Here is a 24,951-nt window from a genome sequence, read left to right on the forward strand (position 1 = left end):
GTGACAATTAATGTAAAGGTCTTTACAGTGCGCTACCTGTCCCGATTGTCGATAGCATGGTCGAACCTACCACCACCTCAAAAGGAGGAGATGAGTGCATATGTTGTACTGGCAGTCTGGAAGGGCAGCACACTATTACAGGAGGTATAGTGGTACTGGTTTCTAATCTCCCCCTCCCCCCCCCCCCCCCCCCCCCACCTCCGCAGACTATGATCCCCCTTGCAGCTTTCAATGTTCCACTGCAGCTTCCAATTTACAGAATCCTGAGTGGTGTAGAACGAGTAGAAGTAAATCGTTTTGTTTTACTTGTTCCAAAAGTACAAAGACTAGGGGACGTTCGAGGAAGTTACACGGAACTACTTTTAAAACAAATAGGAGAAAATATTTTTTTACTCAACAAATAGTTAAGCTCCGAAACTTTTTGCCGGAGGATGTGATAATAGCAGTTAGCGTATCTGGGCTTAAAAAAGGTTTGGACAAATTCTTGGAGGAAAAGTCCATTGTCTGCTATTGAGACAGACATGGGGAAGCAACTGCTTGCCCCGGGATTGGTAGCATGGAATATTGCTGCTAATTGGGTTTCTGCCAGGTACTTGTGACCTGGCTTGACCACTGTTTGCAAAACAGGATACTGGGTTGGATGGACCATTGGCCTGACCCAGTATGGCTACTCTTATGTTCTAATCCCCACCTGCAGGCACTGATCCTCCCCCACAGATCAATAGCCCTACCCTCATGAAAATGCACCCTCCCCCCCCCCACCCCCGACAGCAAACCTGTATACCTCCTTCTATGGAAGGATGACCTCTAGTGGTAGTACCGTGAGACTGTCATTAGGGGTCATCAGTGCCATTTTGGAGTTGAGCAATGGCCTGGCAGCAGCCGAGGAGGAATGCTGCTGTCCAGCCCTAGTGCAACACAAATTCTGACCACCAGGTAAGCTCGGGGGGGGGGGGGGGGGAAGCAGGTTTGCTGTCAGGGAGCAGGCATTTGCATGGGGAAGGGGCTATTGATCTGTGAGGTGGACATTGGTGCCTGCAGGGATAGGGTGGGGGATGAGGACCGTGAACTTGTTGCACCACTCCAACTGCTGGGGCTGTGTTATATGCCTGGGCCGATAGCATGGGCTCTGCACGCTATCAACCCAACCAGGTAATGTGGTGGCCCTGGGCTAACTGTCTGCCTTGTGCAGTAAATGCAGGGCAGATGCAAGGAATGACTGCACGCTAATTTTGGCATTAACTGTGTAGTAAATGCAAGATTTACTGTGGTTTACTAAAAGAGCCCCTAAGTTTATACCTGAGGCAATGGAAGCTTACCTGACTTACCCAAACCCATAACAACCTGTAGGGGCCTTTGAACTCTGGCTTTTCTGATTCTCAGTCCACTGCTCTAGGCTACTTTTCCACTCCGACTCATAAGTGAAATATCTTCCTAGTCTTTGTTTGCTAAGTTGCTACTTTGATCCTCTTGCAGGTGAAGGCTTAAAGGAAGAAATCTACTTATTTATAATTAATTGTAAGGACAATTTTGTGAGCAAATGCATAATATGTATACATTTTAATTACATTTTCCACAAACCCTGTGCTGTTACATGCCTTTTATCCCACTTCTGGATTTTATTTATTTATTTATTTATTGCATTTGTATCCCACATTTTTCCACCATATGGCAGGTTCAATTTGGCTTACATATTGCTAAAAAGGCAGTTACAAAATTTAGATTTGTAGAAGTCTAGTACATAATACAGAAGTACAATAAACGCTTAGGTTAATATATTAGCATATTGTGAGTGAGGGTAATATTATTGTTTTACTGTTCTTTTTTCCATGACGATAAGTGATGTTATGCAGTTACTGACAAGCTTCTAAGTGCTTTCCAAGATCACTTACTCTGTAATATCACTTTCATGATCTTCAGTGGACACTTTACATAATTCGACTGTATATGAGTCAACAGGATTCATGTTTCCCGACTCCCAGCGTACCAAGGCTGCGGTTTCACAGCTTCTACAGTCTTTCGGTTTAATTATAGGTGGAGAAGGAGCTAGGATTTTCAAAACAATCATTAGCTTTCTAATTCTTCCACATAGATGCAACCACAGGACACCAAACATAAGAAAATTTGGTCCGATAGACATTCAGTAATATGGTATAACACAGCATGTCAAAATCAACTCAAAGAATTTACTATCATGAAAATAACTAAGGAGTCCTTTCACCAAGCCGCGCTAAAAAGTGGCTGGCACTGGTGTCAGTGCGTAGGTTTTCTGTGTGCTAAAGCCACTTTTAGCATGTGGTACACAATTTCACTAAATCGATTAAGCAAGTTGCAGTCAATTTGCTTTAAAGAGTAACAGGAGGAAAAGGACTTCAGTGGCTTGGGTCCAGGGGCGTAGCCAGACCTCGGCGGGAGGGGGGTCCAGAGCCCAAGGTGGGGAAGTACATTCTAGCTTGCCTCCCCCAGCCGCCGACCCCCCCCCCCCCCCCCCCCCCCCCCCCGCTGCCACCCTTCCCCATTTTCATTCCCTCCCCCGCCACTTTTGACCCCCGCTGCCACCGACCGTCCCCCGCTTCTGCCAGGTACCTTTTGCTGGCGGGGGTCCCCAACCCCCGTCAGCTTTAGTCTTCTTCAGTGCCTGTCTCCGGTGCATTCACTGATCTGTGCTGTGAGTCCTGACTGACGTCCTGCATGTCCACATGCAGGACATCAGTCAGGACTCACAGCACAGATCAGCGAACGCGCCGGAGACTGGCACTGAAGAAGACTAAGGCTGGCGGGGGTTGGGGACCCCTGCCAGCAAAGGTACCTGGCGGCGATGGCGGCGGGGGGAGGGTGGGTTGAAAGCGGCGAGGGGGGGCAAAAGTGGAGGGGGCCAGGGCTAAATCTGTGGGGACCCATGCCCCTGTGGCCCCACCTAGCTATGCCCTTGCTTGGGTCACGTCTAAAATCAAATTTGGACTAATGGCCCACCCTGTTTCATCATTAGTCCTAAAAAAAAACTCCAGTGTTTAATAACACATGATTTTCTATTTTCAATTTTTTATATTTTTTCATTTTGGTTTCTTTAAAAGAAGAAACCCCTCGTGTCAAAAAGATTCCAGGTACTTATCTGAGGCAGTTCTGACCCACTCTACAGCATAAAAGAACATGCTCCTGACGAAGCACGGGTGAAACAGCCATGCTGTAGAGCAGCTCAGCGTCAGCGTGCACAAGAGGAGCAAGAAGAAAGAAGAGTAGGGGGCAGGCAGCGAACGCGGCTGCACCAGAGACCGGGCTGAAGAAGGCTTCGGCTGGTGGGGGTTGGGGACCCCCGCCAGCCAAACCAGGGGCCCAGACAAAATTTGAGGGGGCCCAGGCCCCCGTGGCCCCCTATAGCTACGCCCCTGCAGTTAGGTACAGTAGGATTTTGGTGGGATTTGGAGGCTTCTTCATACAATATAAGGGTGAGATGTGTACCTGGGACCTTTTATGTGACATACACTGTAGTGTCCCCTAGGGTGCCCCACTGCACTGCTGGGATGTCTGTGCGACCAGTCTATTAGGAATGCTGGCCCCTTCCCATACTACCCAATGGATTTTTTGTGTGTTTTTCCCTTGAACTTTTTTTTTCTTTCTGAAAATGGTCCTCAAAGATGGACACACTGAGCACAAAAACATCTTACAAATGACCATTTTCAAAACAAAAAGTTGGACGCTTTTCTGATTTGAAAATGGCCATACTCGCTACTGGATTTTTAGATGTTTTTCGCAAAACATCCAAAAGTGGATTTAGATGTCATATCAGAAATGCCCCTCATTTGGTCTTATTTAGAAGAACAACACTTGCAGATAGTAGTATAGGTGGTTATCCTGTCTACTGTAGATTACTGTAATTCAGTCTTGATAGGTTTACCAGATTTTTAGATTGCAAGTTAGAATATAAGAACATAAGTGTTGTCATATTGGGACAGACTGAAGGTCAATCAAGCCCAGCATCCTGTTTCCAACAGTGGCCAATCCAGGTCACAAGTACTAGGCAATATCCCAAAACAGTAAAATACATGTTATACTATTTATCCTAGAAATAAGGAATAGATTTTCCCCAAGTCCATCTTAATAATGGCTTATGGACTTTTAGGAAGCAACCCAAACCTTTTTTAAACCCATTAAGCTAACTACTTTTACCACATTCTCTGGCAACACATTATAGAGCTTAGTTACACATTTAGTGAAGAAATATTTTCTCTGATTTGTTTTAAATTTACTACTTTGTAGCTTCATTGCGTGCCCCCTAATCCTAGTATTTTTGGAAAGAGTAAACAAGCGATTCACATCTACCTGTTCCACTCCACTCATTATTTTAAAGACCTCTATCATATCTCCCCTCAGCCGTCTTTTCTCCAATCTGAAGAGTTCTAGCCGCTTTAGCCTTTCCTCAAAGGGAAGTCATCCCATCCCGTTTATCATTTTCGTCGCCCTTCTCGGTACCTTTTCTAATTCCAGAATGTAGTGGCGAAAATTATTTTCAGAGGTTTCAGATGGGATAGATCAACTCCATATCTGCTTGGTTACCAACTCAGGTAGAGTGGAGTTTAAATTTTGATTGTTCATTTTTAAGGTCCTCAATGGGTTACCACTGCTTCATAATGGCATCTTGGGTGTCTTGATAATACTCCTACTTACAGTTTACATTCTGAGGATCAGTTGAAAGCCATTCTCCCTCTGATTATGAAACATTAATCTAACCATGTGGAAACAGAGAAGTAATTAAGGCAATGTTTTTTATTTAAATAAAATTCTTCATTCCTTCAATTCTATAGGGATACTGTGCATTTATGTTTTATAATGACAAGGATGACCTATGTCAACGATACTTTTATTGTAAGCCTTGCAAATATTTTAATTGCATCCCATCTTGAGCTATGACAGTAGTTAAGCAGGTTATAAATGGAAAATTAAATTAAGTCATCATATAAGTAAGGATGGGCACACACTGTGCAGCTAACTAGGGCATGAAATTTCTTTTCTGGTATCAAACTTTCACAAGGTGTCTTCATAAAAGGCCAGACCCTGAGTAATCCTTCTTTCTACTTGCAGGTACAAAGAGAACATTTTAAAAGGTTCACCGAGTGCCCCTTGATATAACCCCCTCTCCCACAGTGCAGAATTTTCCAGGGTAAGAAACCCTTAAATCTCTTGACAATAATTGTTACAAACAAGGAAATGTCTGTTTGTCCACAGTAATAGGACAGTTAGACACACAAAGCCTGAATGGCAGGTACCTGTGATAAATAATAGTCTTTAGTGCAGACAGATACTTTTTTTGTGTCTTTGTTGTATGAGCTCCATCCTATTGTACTGCCTTGCAGGAGTGGATATGGATAAGACAGTTCCCTGGCTCTGTGCCTTTTTAACCTCTTAACTGGAACCTTGTACTGAACAACTGGCTATACATGCCAGCCATAGAGAACTGGGGGGGGGGGGGGGGGGGGGGCAGGGGCGTAGCCATGGGGGCCTGGGCCCCTGAAAATTTCATCCGGGCCCCCCACCAGCCAAAGCCTTCTTCAGTGCCGGTCTCCGGCAAAAAATAGGCAGAAAGCAACAGAAAGTTAGAAAGAAAAATAGGTTTTTTCCCCCTTTTGCTTATAACCATTTTAGCTATTGCCTGCATTCTCTAAGTGGTTTTTCTACTCTTTCCCTGAAAATTGAAAACTGTGTGCCCAGGAATCCTGGCTGTACTTGGGAAATCACTGCTTTTACCCTTAGGATATGGCCCCTAACAGGTGACTGCAAAAACCATATGACGGAGAGCCTGGTGACCTGAAATGATAGACTCCTGACGCAGGCGCGTTTTGCGCCAAAACATGGCAGCTATGTCGAGCCATTTGAATGTTCTTCAATAAAGGTTTTGAAATTGACACGTCTCCCATGGTTTTGGATAAAGCCAACCTGCCCTACCCCCTTCTCCTTTATCTGGTGGAAATGAAAACGGTAACGGAATTCAAACATGCGTGGGATAAACATAAAGGAATCCTGTTCAGAAGGAATGGATCCTCAGGAGCTTAGCCGAGATTGAGTGGCCGAGCCGGTGGTGGGAGGCGGGGCTGGTGGTTGGGAGGCAGGGATAGTGCTGGGCAGACTTATACGGTCTGTGCCAGAGCCGGTGGTGGGAGGTGGGACTGGTGGTTGGGAGGCGGGGATAGTGCTGGGCAGACTTATACGGTCTGTGCCAGAGCTGGTGGTGGGAGGCGGGGCTGGTGGTTGGGAGGCAGGGATAGTGCTGGGCAGACTTATACGGTCTGTGCCAGAGCCAGTGGTGGGAGGCGGGACTGGTGGTTGGGAGGCGGGGATAGTGCCGGGCAGACTTATACGGTCTGTGCCAGGGCTGGTGGTTGGGAGGTGGGGATAGTGCTGGGCAGACTTATATGGTCTGTGCCCTGAAGAGGACAGGTACAAATCAAGGAAGGGTATACACAAAAAGTAGCACATATGAGTTTATCTTGTTGGGGAGACTGGATAGACCGTGCAGGTCTTTTTCTGTCGTCATCTACTATGCTATGCTACTTTCGTAGGAATCACTGCACCTCCACTGTATGTGGCTTTTTGCTCTCTGACCTGAAATGATCGTCATACCTTCTTCTTTTAGAAGGTAGACTCAAGAATTAATATTAGCATTTGTAAATAAGCTAAGGATGGCAAAACACTGTACAGCAGAACATAAACCTAGCTGAGAAACTCTGAGGCTGCAGGATTAATGTGCAAATAGGCAGCTGTTATATTACAGCTAGGAAAGATAGGAAAGCCCATGGGTCTGCTACCAAGACTTCTGGCACTTGGGACTCTATGTTTAAGTGACAAGGTTTTATACGCATTTTATAGATCTTTAAAATGTTAACCATTGATGAAAAAAAAATGCTTCATTTGTAAGAAATTGAACCTAAAAAGTGCAAAGGAGAAAATAGTGTTCAGTTTGAGTCAATGTTCCTCTGCTGGAGATAAAAACATCAACTGACTGATGAAGATCATGAGACAAGGGATGCACAAGGCTCCAAGAATGATCTGTCGCCACCTGTTGACAGGAAAGGAAATAACCCATGAACTGGATTATTCTGGCAGCAGCAACCAAGAAATGTGTCCCAGCGCTAGCATGAACCTTCACTAAGATCATCTCTACATAAGTGTATATTACTTTCAGCATTTCTAGCACTTATATAGTTAATTTAATAAAGTACTCCTATTAATTTTATTACAGATATCTCCTACCAAATGTATATAAAAGTTGTTTTACCTGTCACATAAACGGCTCGCTCACTTGCTGGACTGATGCCTGTTGTGTTCAGTGCAGTGACCCAGAATTCATATTGTGTATTTAGTATCAGGTTATACACTGTACAGTAGGTTTCCTTTACTTTCATCATAAACTCTGAAATTAAAAAGACAAAATACTGTGGTTTATACAAGAACTTTATATGTAACTTAATTTATAGACAAAAAGGAAGCGGAACTGTGAAGTTGGGGAAGGGAGAGGCAAGCCAGGTTGAGGGGGGGGGGGGGGCAAAAGATGAAGAGGAGATAGATAGTCTAAGTTCTGTTCATCCCCTTCCCACCTCTTCCCTGCAGACTGCCTAGAAGGGAGGGGCTGGAACAGATCACTCCTGCTGCTCTAGAGTCTGAAACGGAATGATGGAACTGTGTTCCGGGCTATTCCTCCCCAAAATTAAGCCCTGCTTTAAATACAGTACTGTATAGATTATTGGATTTCCTGGGTGTTCCTTATGTAATACACCTGATTTAACAAAAATTAGCTTGCCATAAGCACAGCACGGAAGAAAATCTATGATAAAAGCAGATTCTGCAGAATCTGTCAGAATGGCTCAGCTATGCTCACTGCAGACGCCAAGAGGAAGTTTTACTTCTGGTTTGTTGCTTGATCAATTAAATTTTACTTGCTTTTCTAGGGTTAATGTATGACAATCTAGGAATCATTGTATGCTGTCTTCTCCTTCTCTGTTAGGTTTAAAATATAGCAGACATTGGAAAGCTTCTTTTTCTGTTTCTTCAGTTTTACTTTGGAACGATCTTCCTCTGGCAATTAGACTAGAGTCTTCATATCTTTGCTTCAGGAAAAGATTGAAAACTTAGGGCTCCTTTTACCAAGCTGTGGCAAAAGGGGGCCAGTGCTGCCGTTGGCGCGTGTTTTACACGCATGCCGAGGACCCCTTTTACCACAGCTGGTAAAAGGGAAGTCTTGCTTTCCTACAGGAAATGGCCATGTGGCAAGTAAAGCACTTTCCAAGCAGCCATTTCGGGAGGGAGTCCTTACCGCCAGCCATTGAGGTGGCGGTAAGGGCTCCGCATTAACCCTGCAGTAACCGGGCAGGATTACCGCTGGGTACACTCTGGTGCTACAAAAATAAATACATTTTTGTAGCGCCGGAAATGACGGTGCACTAGGGGTGGGAAGTACCGCCGGGCTGTTGCAATAGCCTGGCGGTACTTCCTGTATAGCTAGCGGTAAGCCCGTGTTGGGTTTATCACTGCTTAGTAAAAGGAGCCCTTACGTTTTTGAAAAAGTTTTCTCTTAATGTATTTGTTATTGAATTTTATTATATTTTATTATATGTTTAATTTGTTCTAAGCATTATTTTTAATATTGTAAACTACTGAGGACCTGCTCAGAGTCAGCAGTCTATAAATACCTGGATTAGATTAGATTATACAACATACATGGGCCACAGCCACAGCCAGGGGCGTAGCTACGGGTGGGCCTGGGTGGGCCCAGGCCCACCCAATTTCAGCCCAGGCCCGCCCAGCACCAGCGCCAGCTCCCATTGCCGGCCACTGCTGCTTTTCCTGATGAGCAGCAGGGCCGGCGCTACAAAAAGAAGAAGCGCTCAGCTGACTGAGCTGAGCGCCAATGCGTCGCTAAGGACGAGAAAAAATGTTTAAAAAAAAACGCGGCACTGCAGGCAGCCTCGAAGCATTGGCTGCTGGCTCTGCAGGCTCCTCCCGTCTCTTACATCACTGCCCCTGTAGCGAAGCAGGGGCAGTGACGTAAGAGACGGAAGGAGCCTGCAGAGCCAGCAGCCAATGCTTCGAGGCTGCCTGCAGTGCCGCGTTTTTTTTTAAACATTTTTTCTCGCCGGTTAGCGTTGGCGCTCAGCTCAGTCAGCTGAGCGCTTCTTCTTTTTGTAGCGCCGGCCCTGCTGCTCATCAGGAAAAGCAGCAGTGGCCGGCAATGGGAGCTGGGGCTGGTGGGGCTGGTGGGCCTGAATGGGAGAGGGAAAATGGATGGCAGGATGGGGAGAAAGAGGAAAAATGGAAGGATGGGGAGAGAAAGAGGGAAAACAGATGGGAGGATGGCAGAGAGAGGGAAAACGGAAGGATGGGGAGAGAAAGAGGGAAAACAGATGGGAGGATGGCAGAGAAAGAAGGAAAATGGAAGGATGGGGAGAGAAAGAGGGAAAACAGATGGCAGGATGGGGAGAGAAAGAGGGAAAACAGATGGGAGGATGGCAGAAAAAGAGGGAAAATGGAAGGATGGGGAGAGAAAGAGGGAAAACAGATGGGAGGATGGCAGAGAAAGAGGGAAAACGGAAGAATGGGGAGAGAAAGAGGGAAAACAGATGGCAGGATGGGGAGAAAGAGGGAAAATGGAAGGATGGGGAGAGAAAGAGGGAAAACAGATGGGAGGATGGCAGAGAAAGAAGGAAAATGGAAGGATGGGGAGAGAAAGAGGGAAAACAGATGGGAGGATGGCAGAGAAAGAGGGAAAATGGAAGGATATGGAGAGAAAGAGGGAAAATGGAAGGATGGGGAGAGATGTTGGAATGTAATTGTATTTTGCATGCATTGCCTGTCACCTATTATTTCTCTGTGATTACTCTGTGACCTCTGATGTGAATTACTTAGAGAGGTCACACTGCTATGCAACTTCCTGTGGGGGTTAGATGCAGCACATGCAGCACATGGAGCACATGGAGCTCATGATCTCTCCTAACCTGAGAGGATCTATGGTGGTGTGAGCATCCATTACCATCTAAGCACATGGAAGGAGCTGATAAGACAAATGTATAGTAATATGTAAATATAAGCCTGTCTGATTATAATCTAACTGCAAACTGTGAGTAAACAGATGTTTTGTTACTTCAACTTTAAAGTGACTCAGCAGTGAATTATTCAGGGGTGAATGAGAGAGAGATGAAGAAAGAAATTAACATTTCTAAAGCTGAAGCTGTGTGTACTAAAATCTGCTAATTATTTACTACAAATAATCCAACAAAAGGGTTATGGGCCCAGGGTCCAGGAATTGAAAAAGAAGAGAAATATTACCAGGCAAAAAAAAAAAAAAAAAAAGGCCACATTTTTCTCTTAAGTTTTAAAGGAAAGATTCAGTCTGTCTCTCTCTCCCCCCACACAGCAGACAGAAGGCTAAGAAAATGGCTGAGGGAAGAAATTCACTATTTTTCTATTCTCTCAAGGTGCCTAAATTAACTGAGTTTAATTATCGGCAGTGGGAATTAAGATTCATATGTCTCCTTCGAGCAAAAAGATTAAATATATGCTTAGATCAAGACAGAACAGCTGAAAATATGGCTGAATGGGACAATGCAAACTATTATGTGAAGTGCATGCTTTTGGAAGCTCTCTCAGAGAAACAAGCCATATTAGTGGAGGGAAAAGATACACCAAAGGACATTTTATATAAACTGAGAACTATGTATGCAACTACATATGCAAAGCAGCAACCAATTTGGCTGGCAGAGTTGAATGAAACCAAATTAAGGGATAAAAGTAAATGTAATGATCACATTATGCATCTTATGTCTTCATTTCAAAAGCTAGAACTTTCTGGAATTCCCATGTGTGATGCATTGAAAAGAGCATTTCTTTTTACCTCACTATCAAAGAAGTTTGATGTTTTTAGGTCTGTAAATGAGGCCATTGAAGGGCAATCTTTTGAACAGGCAACATCAAAACTAAGGCAGGAATGCATAATAAATGATTCTGAGGAGATGTGTTCTCAAAGTCAGTCAGAGAGAAATGAAACAAATTTCTTGGCAAAGAACAGAGGAAGGCGGAGCTATGGGAAAACTCCACCCAAGGGCAAGCTGATTTGCTACTCATGTGGAAAGGAGGGACATGTATCTAAATGGTGTAAGGAAACACAAAACACTCCCTCTAGCTCACCTAAGCCAATGGAACTAAAGAATTTTCAAACCAGGAAATGTATGAAGGACAAAGATAAACACAAGGGCTTTCTAATGGCAGAAAAATCTTTGACTATGGTAAATAATAATTCAAATGAAAGTACTTGGATTTTGGATTCGGGGAGCACATGCCATTTAACCAATTGTAAAGATTTCTTTCAGGAAATGTGTCCAGAGGAAGGTATTCTTAAAACTGCAAACGCAGGGACTGCTAAGATCCAAGCAAAAGGTATTGGATTCTTAAAATGCAAAGTGTCTAATGAAGTTAAAGAAATTCCTGTAAGTGATGTCTTGTATATTCCCCAAGCAGTTTGTAATATGCTTAGTGTATCTACATTAGATAAGAAGGGATTTGCGATTCATTTTGAAAACAGTAAGTGCACAATCTCTAAAAATGATGAAGTGTATGCTGAAGCTTTTATGCATAATGATGTTTATAAACTGAGCATTTCAGGTGAAGCCTCACATATGGTGCAAGTAAGGAAGAATGATGGTAAATGTAGTCTGGAAATCTGGCACCGCCGCCTGGGACATCGTGATTCTAAGGTGATCCAGGATCTTTACAGTAGGCAACTAGCCACAGGCATTCAGATAAGTGCAAATGCTGGTAAAATGGAGAAATGCATAGACTGTGTTACTCAAAAAGGTGTGAGACCCTCATTTCCTGCATACACAGGAAATAGGAGTAATAAAGTGCTGGACTTAATACACAGTGACTTATGTGGACCGTTTAATATCCCATCATTGGGAAATAACAGATTTGTGCTAATATTCTTGGATGATTTCTCTAGATATTGTGTGGCCTATTTGCTGAAAGAAAAAAGTCAAGTCACAGACATGCTGAAGAAATACGTAGCCATGGTGAGCAATAAATTTGAAAGAAAACCAAAGGTTCTTCAGACCGACAATGGTGGTGAGTTCACTTCACAAAGCATGCGCACATTTCTAGAACAAGAAGGCATTCAGCATATCACAACAGTAGCTTACACACCAGAGCAAAATTCTGTTGCAGAGAGAAAATTTAGGTCACTTGTGGAAATGACCAGATGTATGCTGTCAGATAGCAATCTCCCTAAAAGACTATGGGGGGAAACCATTCTCACAGCAGTGTACCTACAAAACAGAATGCCAACTAAAGGCGCTGAGCGCACACCACATGAGACATGGCATGGTAGGAAGCCAAACCTGTCACACATAAGAACATTTGGAAGTACAGCATATGCTCATGTACCAAAGCAAAGAAGGCATAAGCTGGATTCCACAACAGAAAGGGGCATTTTAGTTGGCTATGCTCCAGGACACAAAGGATATAGAATTTTGAATCTGAAAACTGGCATTGTTGGCATAAGACATGTTACATATTTTGATGAAAACAAAAGGGTTGATAAAGGCTGGATTATCCCAGATGAGCCTTATCATCCAGAATATGAAACTAGAACCATAATAGACATGCCAGTGTATATAAATGCCATACCAAGGCAGATGTCTGAAAGCAACTCACCTGTATCTAATGAGGAACAGGCAGAGGAAGCAGACACAGAAAGGATCATTGAAGAAGACAGTACAGTTGGAGAAGGGGAATCAATTGGAGAAGAACTCTCAGATATAGAGGATGCAGAAAGGTCAGACCAACCTGTTGTCAGACGCTCATCCAGGGAAAACAAAGGTGTTCCACCCCCAAGACTGTCTTACCTAACAAAGTCAGCAGAAGCTCAAGAGCCCTTAACATGGGATGAGATTGAGAAAATGCCAGCAGAAGAAGCTGCTGAATGGCATAAAGCTGCACAAGAAGAAATTGATGCATTGGATAAAAATAATACTTGGATTCTTACAAAATTACCTCCTGGCAAGAAAGCTATAGGATGCAAATGGGTATTCAAGTTAAAAAGGAATGCACAAGGAAAAGTGGAAAGGTATAAAGCCAGATTAGTCGCAAAGGGATATCTTCAAAAATATGGAGAAGATTTTGATGAAGTGTTTGCACCTGTAGTGAAACACACGACAATAAGAACACTTCTGAGCATTGCAGTCTCAAAAGGCATGCAAGTCAAACACATTGATGTGAAAACAGCGTTTCTTCACGGAGATATAACTGAAGATTTATACATGGAACAACCAACAGGTTTCATAAATACAAAACAAAGACAGCTAGTGTGTAAATTAAACAAAGGTCTTTATGGATTAAAGCAAAGTGCAAAATGTTGGAATGAAAAATTGCATGAAATATTGACAAATTTAGGATTTAAGCAAGGTGAAGCAGATAAATGCTTGTACACTAGGTGCACAAATGGACAATATGCATACATTTTAGCTTTTGTTGATGATCTGCTCATTGCAAGCAAAAGTGAGCAAGAGTACAAGGACATTGTAAAGTGTTTAAACCTGAATGTTGAGATAAAAGAACTTGGTAATGTGTCATACTATCTTGGTATAGAAATTGAGAAACAAAATGATGGTTCTTATCTTCTAAGCCAGAAGCAGAAAATAAATGAGCTTATTGAAAGTTTAGGTATGCAAGATGCCCAAGTTGTAAGCACTCCCATGATCACTGATTTTCTGAAGGATGAAACAGTAAGAGAACCTTTACCAGATAACATCCAATATAGATCAGCCATAGGTAAGCTTTTATATCTAGCTACCACATACAGGGCTGATATAGCAAATGCAGTAGGAATTTTGAGCAGAAGGGTCAGCTCACCTACCAAATCAGATTGGACTGCAGTTAAAAGGATGGTAAGGTATTTAAAGGGTACCATTGATTGTAAATTAAAGATTTCAGCCAATAGTAATCCAAAACTAATATGTTACTGTGATTCAGATTGGGCAGGGGATCATTCTGATTATAAATCCACAAGTGGATATGTGTTTATGTATGGAAATGTACAAATTTCATGGGCCAGTCATAAACAAAGTATTGTGAGTTTGTCTTCTACAGAAGCTGAATATGTGGCAGTATCGGAAGCGTGCAGAGAACTGATGTGGATTGAAAAACTTTTGCTGGATTTTGGAATAGCTGAAAAGAGACCAATCCAGATAATGGAAGATAATCAGAGCTGCATCCGACTGTCACAGAATGACAAGGTTCAGTCACGCACCAAGCACATCGCAACGAAATACCACAACGTGCGAGAGTTGGCGAAAGAAGGGGTCATCAGTCTACACTATTGTCACACCAGTGAGATGACAGCTGACATTATGACCAAACCGTTACCCAGAGAACATTTTGTGAATCTGCGTATAAAGCTTGGACTTTGTATGAATAAATAATTGCATGACAGTTATGCATGAGAAGGGGTTTGTTGGAATGTAATTGTATTTTGCATGCATTGCCTGTCACCTATTATTTCTCTGTGATTACTCTGTGACCTCTGATGTGAATTACTTAGAGAGGTCACACTGCTATGCAACTTCCTGTGGGGGTTAGATGCAGCACATGCAGCACATGGAGCACATGGAGCTCATGATCTCTCCTAACCTGAGAGGATCTATGGTGGTGTGAGCATCCATTACCATCTAAGCACATGGAAGGAGCTGATAAGACAAATGTATAGTAATATGTAAATATAAGCCTGTCTGATTATAATCTAACTGCAAACTGTGAGTAAACAGATGTTTTGTTACTTCAACTTTAAAGTGACTCAGCAGTGAATTATTCAGGGGTGAATGAGAGAGAGATGAAGAAAGAAATTAACATTTCTAAAGCTGAAGCTGTGTGTACTAAAATCTGCTAATTATTTACTACAAATAATCCAACAAAAGAAAGAGGGAAAACAGATGGGAGGATGGCAGAGAAAGAGGGAAAACGGAGGATGGGGAGAGAAAGAGGGAAAATGGAAGGATGGGGAGAGAAAGAGGGAAAATGGAAGGATGGGGAGAGAAAGAGGGAAAACAGATGGGAGGATGGCAGAGAAAGAGGGAAAACGGAAGGATGGGGAGAGAAAGAGGGAAAACAGATGGGAGGATGGCAGAGAAAGAGGGAAAACAGAGGATGGGGAGAGAAAGAGGGAAAATGGAAGGATGGGGAGAGAAAGAGGGAAAACAGATGGGAGGATGGCAGAGAAAGAGGGAAAACGGAAGAATGGGGAGAGAAAGAGGGAAAACAGATGGCAGGATGGGGAGAAAGAGGGAAAATGGAAGGATGGGGAGAGAAAGAGGGAAAACAGATGGGAGGATGGCAGAAAAAGAGGGAAAATGGAAGGATGGGGAGAGAAAGAGGGAAAACAGATGGGAGAATGGCAGAGAAAGAGGGAAAACGGAGGATGGGGAGAGAAAGAGGGAAACAGATGGGAGGATGGCAGAGAAAGAGGGAAAATGGAGGAAGGGGAGAGAAAGAGGGAAAACAGATGGGAGGATGGCAGAGAAAGAGGGAAAACTGAAGGATGGGGAGAGAAAGAGGGAAAACAGATGGGAGGATGGCAGAGAAAGAGGGAAAACAGAAGGATGGGGAGAGAAAGAGGGAAAACAGATGGGAGGATGGCAGAGAAAGAGGGAAAATGGAAGAATGGGGAGAGAAAGAGGGAAAACAGATGGCAGGATGGGGAGAAAGAGGGAAAATGGAAGGATGGGGAGAGAAAGAGGGAAAACAGATGGGAGGATGGCAGAGAAAGAAGGAAAATGGAAGGATGGGGAGAGAAAGAGGGAAAACAGATGAGAGGATGGCAGAGAAAGAGGGAAAATGGAAGGATATGGAGAGAAAGAGGGAAAATGGAAGGATGGGGAGAGAAAGAGGGAAAACAGATGGGAGGATGGCAGAGAAAGAGGGAAAACGGAGGATGGGGAGAGAAAGAGGGAAAATGGAAGGATGGGGAGAGAAAGAGGGAAAACAGATGGGAGGATGGCAGAGAAAGAGGGAAAACGGAAGGATGGGGAGAGAAAGAGGGAAAACAGATGGGAGGATGGCAGAGAAAGAGGGAAAACAGAGGATGGGGAGAGAAAGAGGGAAAATGGAAGGATGGGGAGAGAAAGAGGGAAAACAGATGGAGGATGGCAGAGAAAGAGGGAAAACGGAAGGATGGGGAGAGAAAGATGGAATACAATGGGAGGATGGCAGAGAAAGAGGGAAACAGAGGATGGGGGAGAGAAGAGGGAAAATGGAAGGAATGGGAGAGAAAGAGGGAAAACAGTGGGAGGATGGCATAGAAATATGAAACGGAAGAATGGGGAGAGAATAGGGAAAACGATGCAGGATGGGGAGAAGAGGGAACTGGAAGGATGGGGAGAGAAAGAGGAAACAGATGGGAGGATGGCCAGAGAAGAAGGAAAATTGAAGGATGGGAGCGAAATAGGAAAACATATGGGAGGATGGCAGGAAGAGGGAAATGTAAGGATATGGAGAGAAAGAGGGAAAATTGAGGTGGGGATAGTAAAGCTGAAACAGATTGGAGGATTTGCAGAGAAAGAGGGAAAACGGAGGATGGGGAGAGAGAGGGAAAATGAAGGATGGGGAGAGAAAGAGGGAAAACAGATGGGAGGATGGCAGAGAAAGAGGGAAAACGGAAGGATGGGGAGAGAAAGAGGGAAAACAGATGGGAGGATGGCAGAGAAAGAGGGAAAACAGAGGATGGGGAGAGAAAGAGGGAAAATGGAAGGATGGGGAGAGAAAGAGGGAAAACAGATGGGAGGATGGCAGAGAAAGAGGGAAACGGAAGAATGGGGAGAGAAAGAGGGAAAACAGATGGGAGGATGGCAGAGAAAGAGGGAAAACGGAAGAATGGGGAGAGAAAGAGGGAAAACAGATGGCAGGATGGGGAGAAAGAGGGAAAATGGAAGGATGGGGAGAGAAAGAGGGAAAACAGATGGGAGGATGGCAGAAAAAGAGGGAAAATGGAAGGATGGGGAGAGAAAGAGGGAAAACAGATGGGAGAATGGCAGAGAAAGAGGGAAAACGGAGGATGGGGAGAGAAAGAGGGAAACAGATGGGAGGATGGCAGAGAAAGAGGGAAAACGGAGGAAGGGGAGAGAAAGAGGGAAAACAGATGGGAGGATGGCAGAGAAAGAGGGAAAACTGAAGGATGGGGAGAGAAAGAGGGGAAAACAGATGGGAGGATGGCAGAGAAAGAGGGAAAACGGAAGAATGGGGAGAGAAAGAGGGAAAACAGATGGCAGGATGGGGAGAAAGAGGGAAATGGAAGGATGGGGAGAGAAAGAGGGAAAACAGATGGGAGGATGGCAGAGAAAGAAGGAAAATGGAAGGATGGGGAGAGAATGAGGGAAAACAGATGGGAGGATGGCAGAGAAAGAGGGAAAATGGAAGGATATGGAGAGAAAGAGGGAAATGGAAGGATGGGGAGAGAAAGAGGGAAAACAGATGGGAGGATGGCAGAGAAAGAGGGAAAACGGAGGATGGGGAGAGAAAGAGGGAAAATGGAAGGATGGGGAGAGAAAGAGGGAAAACAGATGGCAGGATGGGGAGAAAGAGGGAAAACAGAAGGATGAGGAGAGAAAGAGGGAAAACAGATGGGAGGATGGCAGAGAAAGAGGGAAAATGGAGGATGGGGAGAGAAAGATGGAAAACAGATGGGAGGATGGCAGAGAAAGAGGGGAGATGGATGAAAGGATGCAGAGAGAAAGGGGAGAGACTGGAAGGATGTGGAGAGAGAAGGGACACTAAACAGAAAAGGGTAGAGAGATAGACACTGGTTAGAAGGAGGGAGAGAGACATTAGATGGAAGGATCAGGAGAGAGGGTAGATGGGTGGAAGGATGGGGAGAGAAAGAGGGAAGACGCTGGATGGAAGGGTAGGGAGAAAGAGGTGACACTGGATGGAAGGATGCAGAAAGAAAGAGGGGAGGCTATTGGAAGGATGGGGAGAGAGAGGGGAGACACTGGAAGGATGGGGAGAGAAAGAGGAGAGCTGCTGCATGGAAAGGGGGAGTAGTAAAAGTGGAGAATAAGAGGAAGGGGCATGGGGAGAACAAGGGTGAGAAAAAGATGAAAAGCCATAAGTAGATGAAGGAAATTAAAGAATGGATAGTAAGAATGAATTAAATCTGGACACAGAGAGAGGTAGAAAAATATTGAAGAAAGCAAAGAAAAAGGAGAGAAAAATGACAAATGGCCAGGAAACCCTGGCAGAAGAGTTAAGCGAAAATGAAGGAAAGCAGAATCTAGAGACTGGGAGCAATACAATGAGAAAAAGTAAATGACCATACAACAAACGTAAAGAAAATAATTTTATTTTTAATTTAGGATAAAGTAATATGGTGTTAAAGTTTCAGAGACCAATACTTCCTTCCTTAGGTCAGGAGAGGATACCGTAACAGCATTATACTGACCTGAGGCAGGAGGTTTTGGCCTCTGAAAGCTCACTGAAAAGGATGTTAGGCTATTAAATAAATTGTCTGAAATCTGATGCACTGAAAAGCAGCACTTTACCCTGTGTGACAAATGCATCTGAGTGTGACTACATTTTGCTGGGGGGGGGGGGGGGGGGGGATAGAGAGAAAATTTTGTGCCCACCCACTTTGGGTTCAGGCCCACCCAAAATTGGCAGTCTGGCTACGCCACTGGTCACAGCCCCAAAAAGTAGAATCGCTGGTGACAAGAGGGGTGTGAAACACGAACTTGGTTTTGTTCAAATTTTTATTTTCCTCCTACATTTCTAAGCCAGTTTTGGAAGACCGGGCAAAAATGGGTTAAGGGAACCTTCGGAAAGACAAGGCTGGTTTTTAGATTAGGTGAAACGGAGTGGGTCTTCTTAATAGAAAGGCCTGGATGTTATAGGGTTAGTATGTTATTAAACAGTTTGGAAGCATCACATATATATATATATATAAGTATTTTAATTAAGCACAATGAAAAGGTACCAGTGCCACACCATTTAAAAAACAGGCGTTCAATGCACTGAGAACTTTATCACAAATAGTGACTAACTATTGGTTTCCAAAGCTGAGAGCACATGAATGCCAGAGAACAGCCTACAAAACAATACAATTGAGCAGCACTGAAAAGGGAACCCAGCCAAATGCTTTGTGCTTGATTCAAATGCTCAGACTATTTCTCATCCACACAGAAAGGCTTTATGTGACAGAGAGGGCTGAATCACTCGGAGTGTATATAAAGCCCTTTATTAACACTGGGGCATGTTGAGTGTTTTTTTTTTTTTACTCCCGCTTATGAACGTGGAACAAGCGGCTGCATTGATTCTGCTTCCGTGTCAGAGACCTGAGACATTACTATGAAGAATTACTAAAGAACAATAGGTAATAAATAGAAATAAATCAAAAACAGAGAAAATAAAATAAAATGATACCTTTTTATTGGACTAACTATACATTTTTTTTATTAGCTTTTGAAAGTAACCTATCTTCTTCAGATCAGATATAAGCAAATGTTGACAAATATCAGAATCATGTAAGTGAAACACAAAAGCATTCCAGTGACAGACTCGTAGGAAGAGGGTGGGGTGGGGTGGGGTGGGTTAGGTGAGAAACAGGGCGAGCTGGGTGGGTGAGAGACAGGGAGAGATGGATGGCTGATAAGAGAATGAAAAAGCAGTTTAATGTTATGGTTTATAGTGGGATAGAAAGCCCAGATCTTTGTTAAATCCTGTCTGCTGGGTGTCAAAATATTTCATCATTCTGACTTGAAAGGTCTTACGTTCCTGGATTGTCTTAAAATTTCCTTTTAGTATTCTTACCATAAGCTCATTGATGCAGTGTTCTGGTTTTGTAAAGTGAGGTCCCACAGAGGTGGCATCCTGGTTGGCACTGGAATGTTTAATATTGTGTCTGTGTAAATTGAGCCTCGTCTTTAGCATCTGGCTCAGGGAGTTTATTCCTCACCCTATGCTTGGAATAAACTCCCTGAGCCCATACGCCAAGCCCCCTCCCTGCCCATCTTCAAATCCTTGCTCAAAGCCCACCTCTTCAATGTCGCTTTCGGCACCTAACCATTATTCATCTATTCAGGAAATCTAGACTGCCCCAATTTGATTGACTGCACTTTTTTGTCCTTTAGATTGTAAGCTCCTTCGAGCAGGGACTGTCCTCTGTGTTAAATTGTACAGCGCTTTATAAATATTAAGTAGTAGGAGTAGTAAATATAAACCAGGGAGAGCTCTAAGGATTTTGCATATGGTTTGCAATTGCAGGCAAACAGTTTACCAATGCCTCTCTTAGTGCTTTTTTTTTTTTCTTCTACAACTGAATATTTTCTCCACTTTGAATGAGCTTCAAGAATGAAAGGAATCAGACTTTCATCAGCGTGTTCCACTTTTCATTTTAGCATATTTTTAAACAAAGGCTGGCAGAGGGGCAAGTGCTGTGCACTGCCATGCAGAGGATCTGGAATCTGTGCCAGGGTTGGGTCTTCTGCTCCTTGGACCAGCTGCGTTTGGGGGTCCTATGAAGGCAAAGTTCATAGCTTCTGGAGGTGGGAGCAAGGATGGGGGTGGGGAGGGAGTCCCAGTCATTGTCCAATGGCAAAAAATAGGGAGCACATTGCAGGAGCTTTAGTTTGTGCTTCCCCCCCCCCCCCCCCCCCCACACCCGGTGAAGAATTGTCACCAAAATGATTTAGCAGGAGAGGGAAGGTGAACATATAAAAAAGAGGAGAAATATTCTTGGAAGTTTATTTTGTCAAATTTTATTTTATTTTATTTTGCCTCAGATCCACAATCTCTAAAGGGTCCTTTTACTAAGGTGCGCTGAAAAATGGTTTGCGGAAGTGTAGGTGTGGGTTTTGGTCATGCGCTGATCCATTTTTCAGTGTGCCTGTAAAAAAGGCCTTTTTAACATTTTTTGCCGAAAACGGACGTGCAGCAAAATGAAAATTGCCGCACGTCCATTTTGGGTCTGCGACCTTATCGCCAGCCGTTGACCTAGTGGAAAGTCTCACACAGTAACTGGGTAGTAATAACCTACGCACGTGAAATGTCACTTGGCACGTGTCTGATACATGCATCGGGCGCATACCAAAAATTAAATTACCGCAAGAGCCACACGGTAACCGAGTGGTAACTCCGTTTTGGCACACGTAGATGCTTACGTGGCTTAGTGAAAGGTCCCTTAAATGAATAGTTGTGAATCAAGACTCAGGGCCAGATGCACTAAACTTAACGAGCCATTAACGAGCAAGTAGTAAACCGTGGCATGCACTAAAGGCTTCTCCGAACCATTTTCCGATCACGGTAGCAGCTAACGAAAACGGAATGCAGATGATCCAAAAGCTGTTATAATGAGCTGCACTACCACTCCAAAGACGTTCATTTGGACGTTCTTCACTTAATAATAAAAACCCCAACCGTCCAAGTGCTCGTCCGGGACGCCCCTTATGGACGTTCTTCACGCAAAACAACAACAAAAAAAAGGACGTCGTACTTCTTCATTTTTACTCTCGCTCTTCTGTTTTAAATCTTCCTTTGAGACATTTTTCCCTTCCTCATCGGCAGCTGAAGAGAGGGCTAATGAATGATTGTGAGCCCCCCCCAACAGCCTCTCAGCCAATCACAGTGCGTTTAGCTGACACCAGTGAGAGCTAAATGCACTGTGATTGGCTAAGAGAGACCTGGAGGAGGGGCATAATCGAGCACCCTTGAAGAAAAGCCCGTCCTGCTCATCAGGGACGTCCTTTTTTGGTTCAGTGAAGGACGTTCATGTTAGGCATGTAAGAAGTACGACGCCCTTTTTTTTTTTGCTCGTCAGAGACGCCCTTTTTTTTTTTTTTTTTTTTTTTTAGTGAAGGACGTCCTTGGCAGGTGCAGAGCAGCCAGCATAACGCTTGGCTGCTCTGTGCATGCTCGACTGGCCGCCTGTTTTCCGAGGAAATAGAGAATGCAAGTGAGCTACAACGAGCAGCTCATTTGCATTCCATTCCTTGATGCATGGCCGTTCCCTACCGATTCGCTATGGAATCGGTAAGGGAATGGCTCTTCCGAGGACTTTAGTACATCTAGCCCTCAGTGTCATAATCTAAGGAAGGCTGGTTCCAATTCAGCTGGAATAAACTGTCAAGTTACCTCCATCCCACCCCCACAAATAAAGCAAGCAATTTAAGTAAATATCCTTCCAAGAACACTCAGCAGACAGCAGAACAATTAAAAGATGTTGCTGCCTTGCCAAATTTGAAAAGTGTGAAAAGAAAAACAAACCTCAGCTAAGGGCTTACTGCTGTGATTTTCAGAGATGCTGCCCTTCCTTCCAAAACTTATTTAAAATGGATCTAATGCATCCCTACCAGTTTGCTGTTCAGTGGGAGGATCGTCGCTCACTGGTTTGTAGTAGAGCTGGTAGCATTCTACGGTGTCTTCAGAAAAGGGGCTCCAACAGACCCTCACGGAAGTACCTGTAGCTGAGTTGGGACTTTGGGGGTTTACAATTGGAGCAGAAGGAGCTGAAATAAACAGGAATGTCTTATGTGAAAAAGACAATTTTAGTAAAGTATAGCATTACTAATTTTAATGCCTGTTCTCTCCATCCAGATCCAGCCCTGCCCCTACCCTTTCCAGTTTACTTTTTTTTTTTTTTTTTACCCATTTCTATCCCACACAGAGAAAGAACCGAAATGTTTTGGAGGTCCAGGAATGAGAATCACAATCAATTACATTACATTGCACTTTTTATATCCTGCTACTACCTTTAAAAGTTCTAAACAGATGACAGTTTAAAGAGCCAGGCATATCCTGGGAATTACAATTATTAAAATATCACTTTGACATTTAGGGGCCCTTTTTCAGAGCAGCAGTAAGCCCAACGGGGGCTACCGCTCGCTCTTCCGGGACTACCGCCAGCTCAACATGGCTGCTGGCAGTAGTCCCGCCCTGAGCGTGCGCTATTTCTGGGAGAAAAAGAAACCCCCTGGAAATGGCTTGCACAGCAATAACCCAGTGGTAATCAGGCATCGCTGTCCACTGCCCTTATTGCCACCTCAATGGGTGATGGTAAGTGCTCCCTGCCACATGGCCACGTGATAAGAGTTATCTCACTGCGTGGCCATTTTGGGGGGGGGGGGGGCTTTTACTGGCTGCAGAAAAAATGGCCCTGGCACCCTGGAAAAACGGACTGTGCTGTTAGCACAGGGCACTTTTTTCCCACAGCTTGGTAAAAGGACCCCCTTAGACAGTACATATTTGTGAAATAGAAAGGTTTTTCCTTTTACTAAGCTGCGGTAAGCAGAAGCATGTGCTTTTCGCAGCTTAAAATGCCTTACCATGGGGCTTGCTCAGGCATTCTGCAGTAATTTTGGCATCGGCGTGTGCTTCTCACATGCTAAAAAATAGGGGCAGGTTGGAGGAGAATAGGCGTGTTCTATGTTAATCAGTGCAGCTACATTGCCATGCACTAACCAATTAGCGTGTGGTCAGTGCGTGAGCCCTTACCATCTGCAAAATAGGTGGTCGTAGGGGCTCACTCACTAATGGCCACAAGCTACTGGGAAAATTAGTGCACGGCCATTAATATAAAAACTCCGAAATCTCCACACTAGACTGATAACCTACGTGCTACTAATGAAATGTACGCAATACGCACTACCACTTTATTTCACATACTGGAAATGAACTTTCTATAGTTGATTGCCTAATTTATTCTATAATTCACATTATCATTTAGGAACTTCAATGCAACACCACTTTGTATTCTATTTTACCATTTATGCACCTTAATACAATACCACTTGTATTTCTCTGTCCGGAAATGGCAATCGCCATTACGGCATAATGTAAGCCACATTGAGCCTGCAAATTGGTGGGAAAATGTGGGATACAAATGCAACAAATAAATAAATTGAAGCAGCAGTAAACTTGCACCACCAGTCTAAAGTGATCAAACTGAATATATTTCTACATCCCCCTTAATTTCTGCAAAATCAAAATGGGATGTAGGGTTTAGCATCAGCTATAAACGCAAAATGTTTGGGGTTTTTTTTTCTACCTACCCCTGGATTATCACAGACAAGTTAAATTTGATGAACCGGCCTTGATGCCTTTTTGTCAACAGCTAGTCTGGACTTGTCAGTGTCTTTGGAGATGAAACAAGGGGAAATAGCCAAAGAGGTTACCTTGGGGGTGGCCTTAATACTGAACTTGACAAAAGTTTGATGTTTAAGAGATTTTTTTTTAATAAGACTTTTTTTGGGAGGGGGGCTTTTTTCTAAGCTGCGTAAGTGTCTACGCACGCCCAAAGTGTGCTCAATGCACGCCAAAATGGAGTTACCGCCCGGCTATCACGTGGCTCTTGTGGTAATTTCATTATTGGCGAGTGTCCGATATGCGTGTCCGAAAAATTATTTTTATTTTCAGATGCGTGTATCGGACGCATGTCAAGTGGCATTTGAGGCGTGTAGGTCATTACCACCGTGTTACCACATGATAATTTACCACTTGGTCAATGGCTAGCGGTGAGATCTTCAAGCCAAAATGGACGTGTGCCAATTTTGATTTTGCCGCACGTCCATTTTCGGCAAAGATTAAAAAAGGCATTTTTTTGCAGTTGAACTGAAAAATGGATCTGCACGTGCCCAAAACATGCGCCTACACTACCGCAGGCCATTTTTCGGCGCACCCTTTGTTTGGCTATGGAGTTTCTCTTTTCCCAGATGTGGCCAGGTCAACACAGATAAAGAGGAAGAGCTTTCTTCATTTATGTAATCGAGGGATTAATAATAGTGGTGACTTTGTTTTTAACGTTCCCATGCAAATGTATAGTAGGCCATGGAGAGAATAGATATTTTTTCTGACTGTTTGCATATAGAAGTCTTATATTTTTTTCACATTGTGATGTGTCAGGGGTGTTTTTTGGTATATTGTACCAGCAGCGTAATG

At 43.7% G+C, this 24,951-nt stretch overlaps 1 protein-coding gene across 1 annotated transcript in view; it reads right to left on the reverse strand.

Moving 5' to 3' along the window:
• FSD2 (fibronectin type III and SPRY domain containing 2) overlaps nucleotides 1–24,951 on the reverse strand; it is a 108,212-nt gene that overhangs the window by 33,647 nt on the left and 49,614 nt on the right. Inside the window, exons 7-9 of the mRNA XM_030189605.1 lie at nucleotides 22,368–22,523; nucleotides 7,271–7,405; nucleotides 1,893–2,046 (exon numbers count right to left, since the gene is read on the reverse strand). Of these exons, the coding sequence (XP_030045465.1) occupies nucleotides 1,893–2,046; nucleotides 7,271–7,405; nucleotides 22,368–22,523 (445 nt within the window). The remainder of the gene's footprint in view (nucleotides 1–1,892; nucleotides 2,047–7,270; nucleotides 7,406–22,367; nucleotides 22,524–24,951) is intronic.

This window comes from Microcaecilia unicolor, chromosome 1 (assembly GCF_901765095.1).
Source record: "Microcaecilia unicolor chromosome 1, aMicUni1.1, whole genome shotgun sequence".
Taxonomy (NCBI): domain Eukaryota; kingdom Metazoa; phylum Chordata; class Amphibia; order Gymnophiona; family Siphonopidae; genus Microcaecilia; species Microcaecilia unicolor.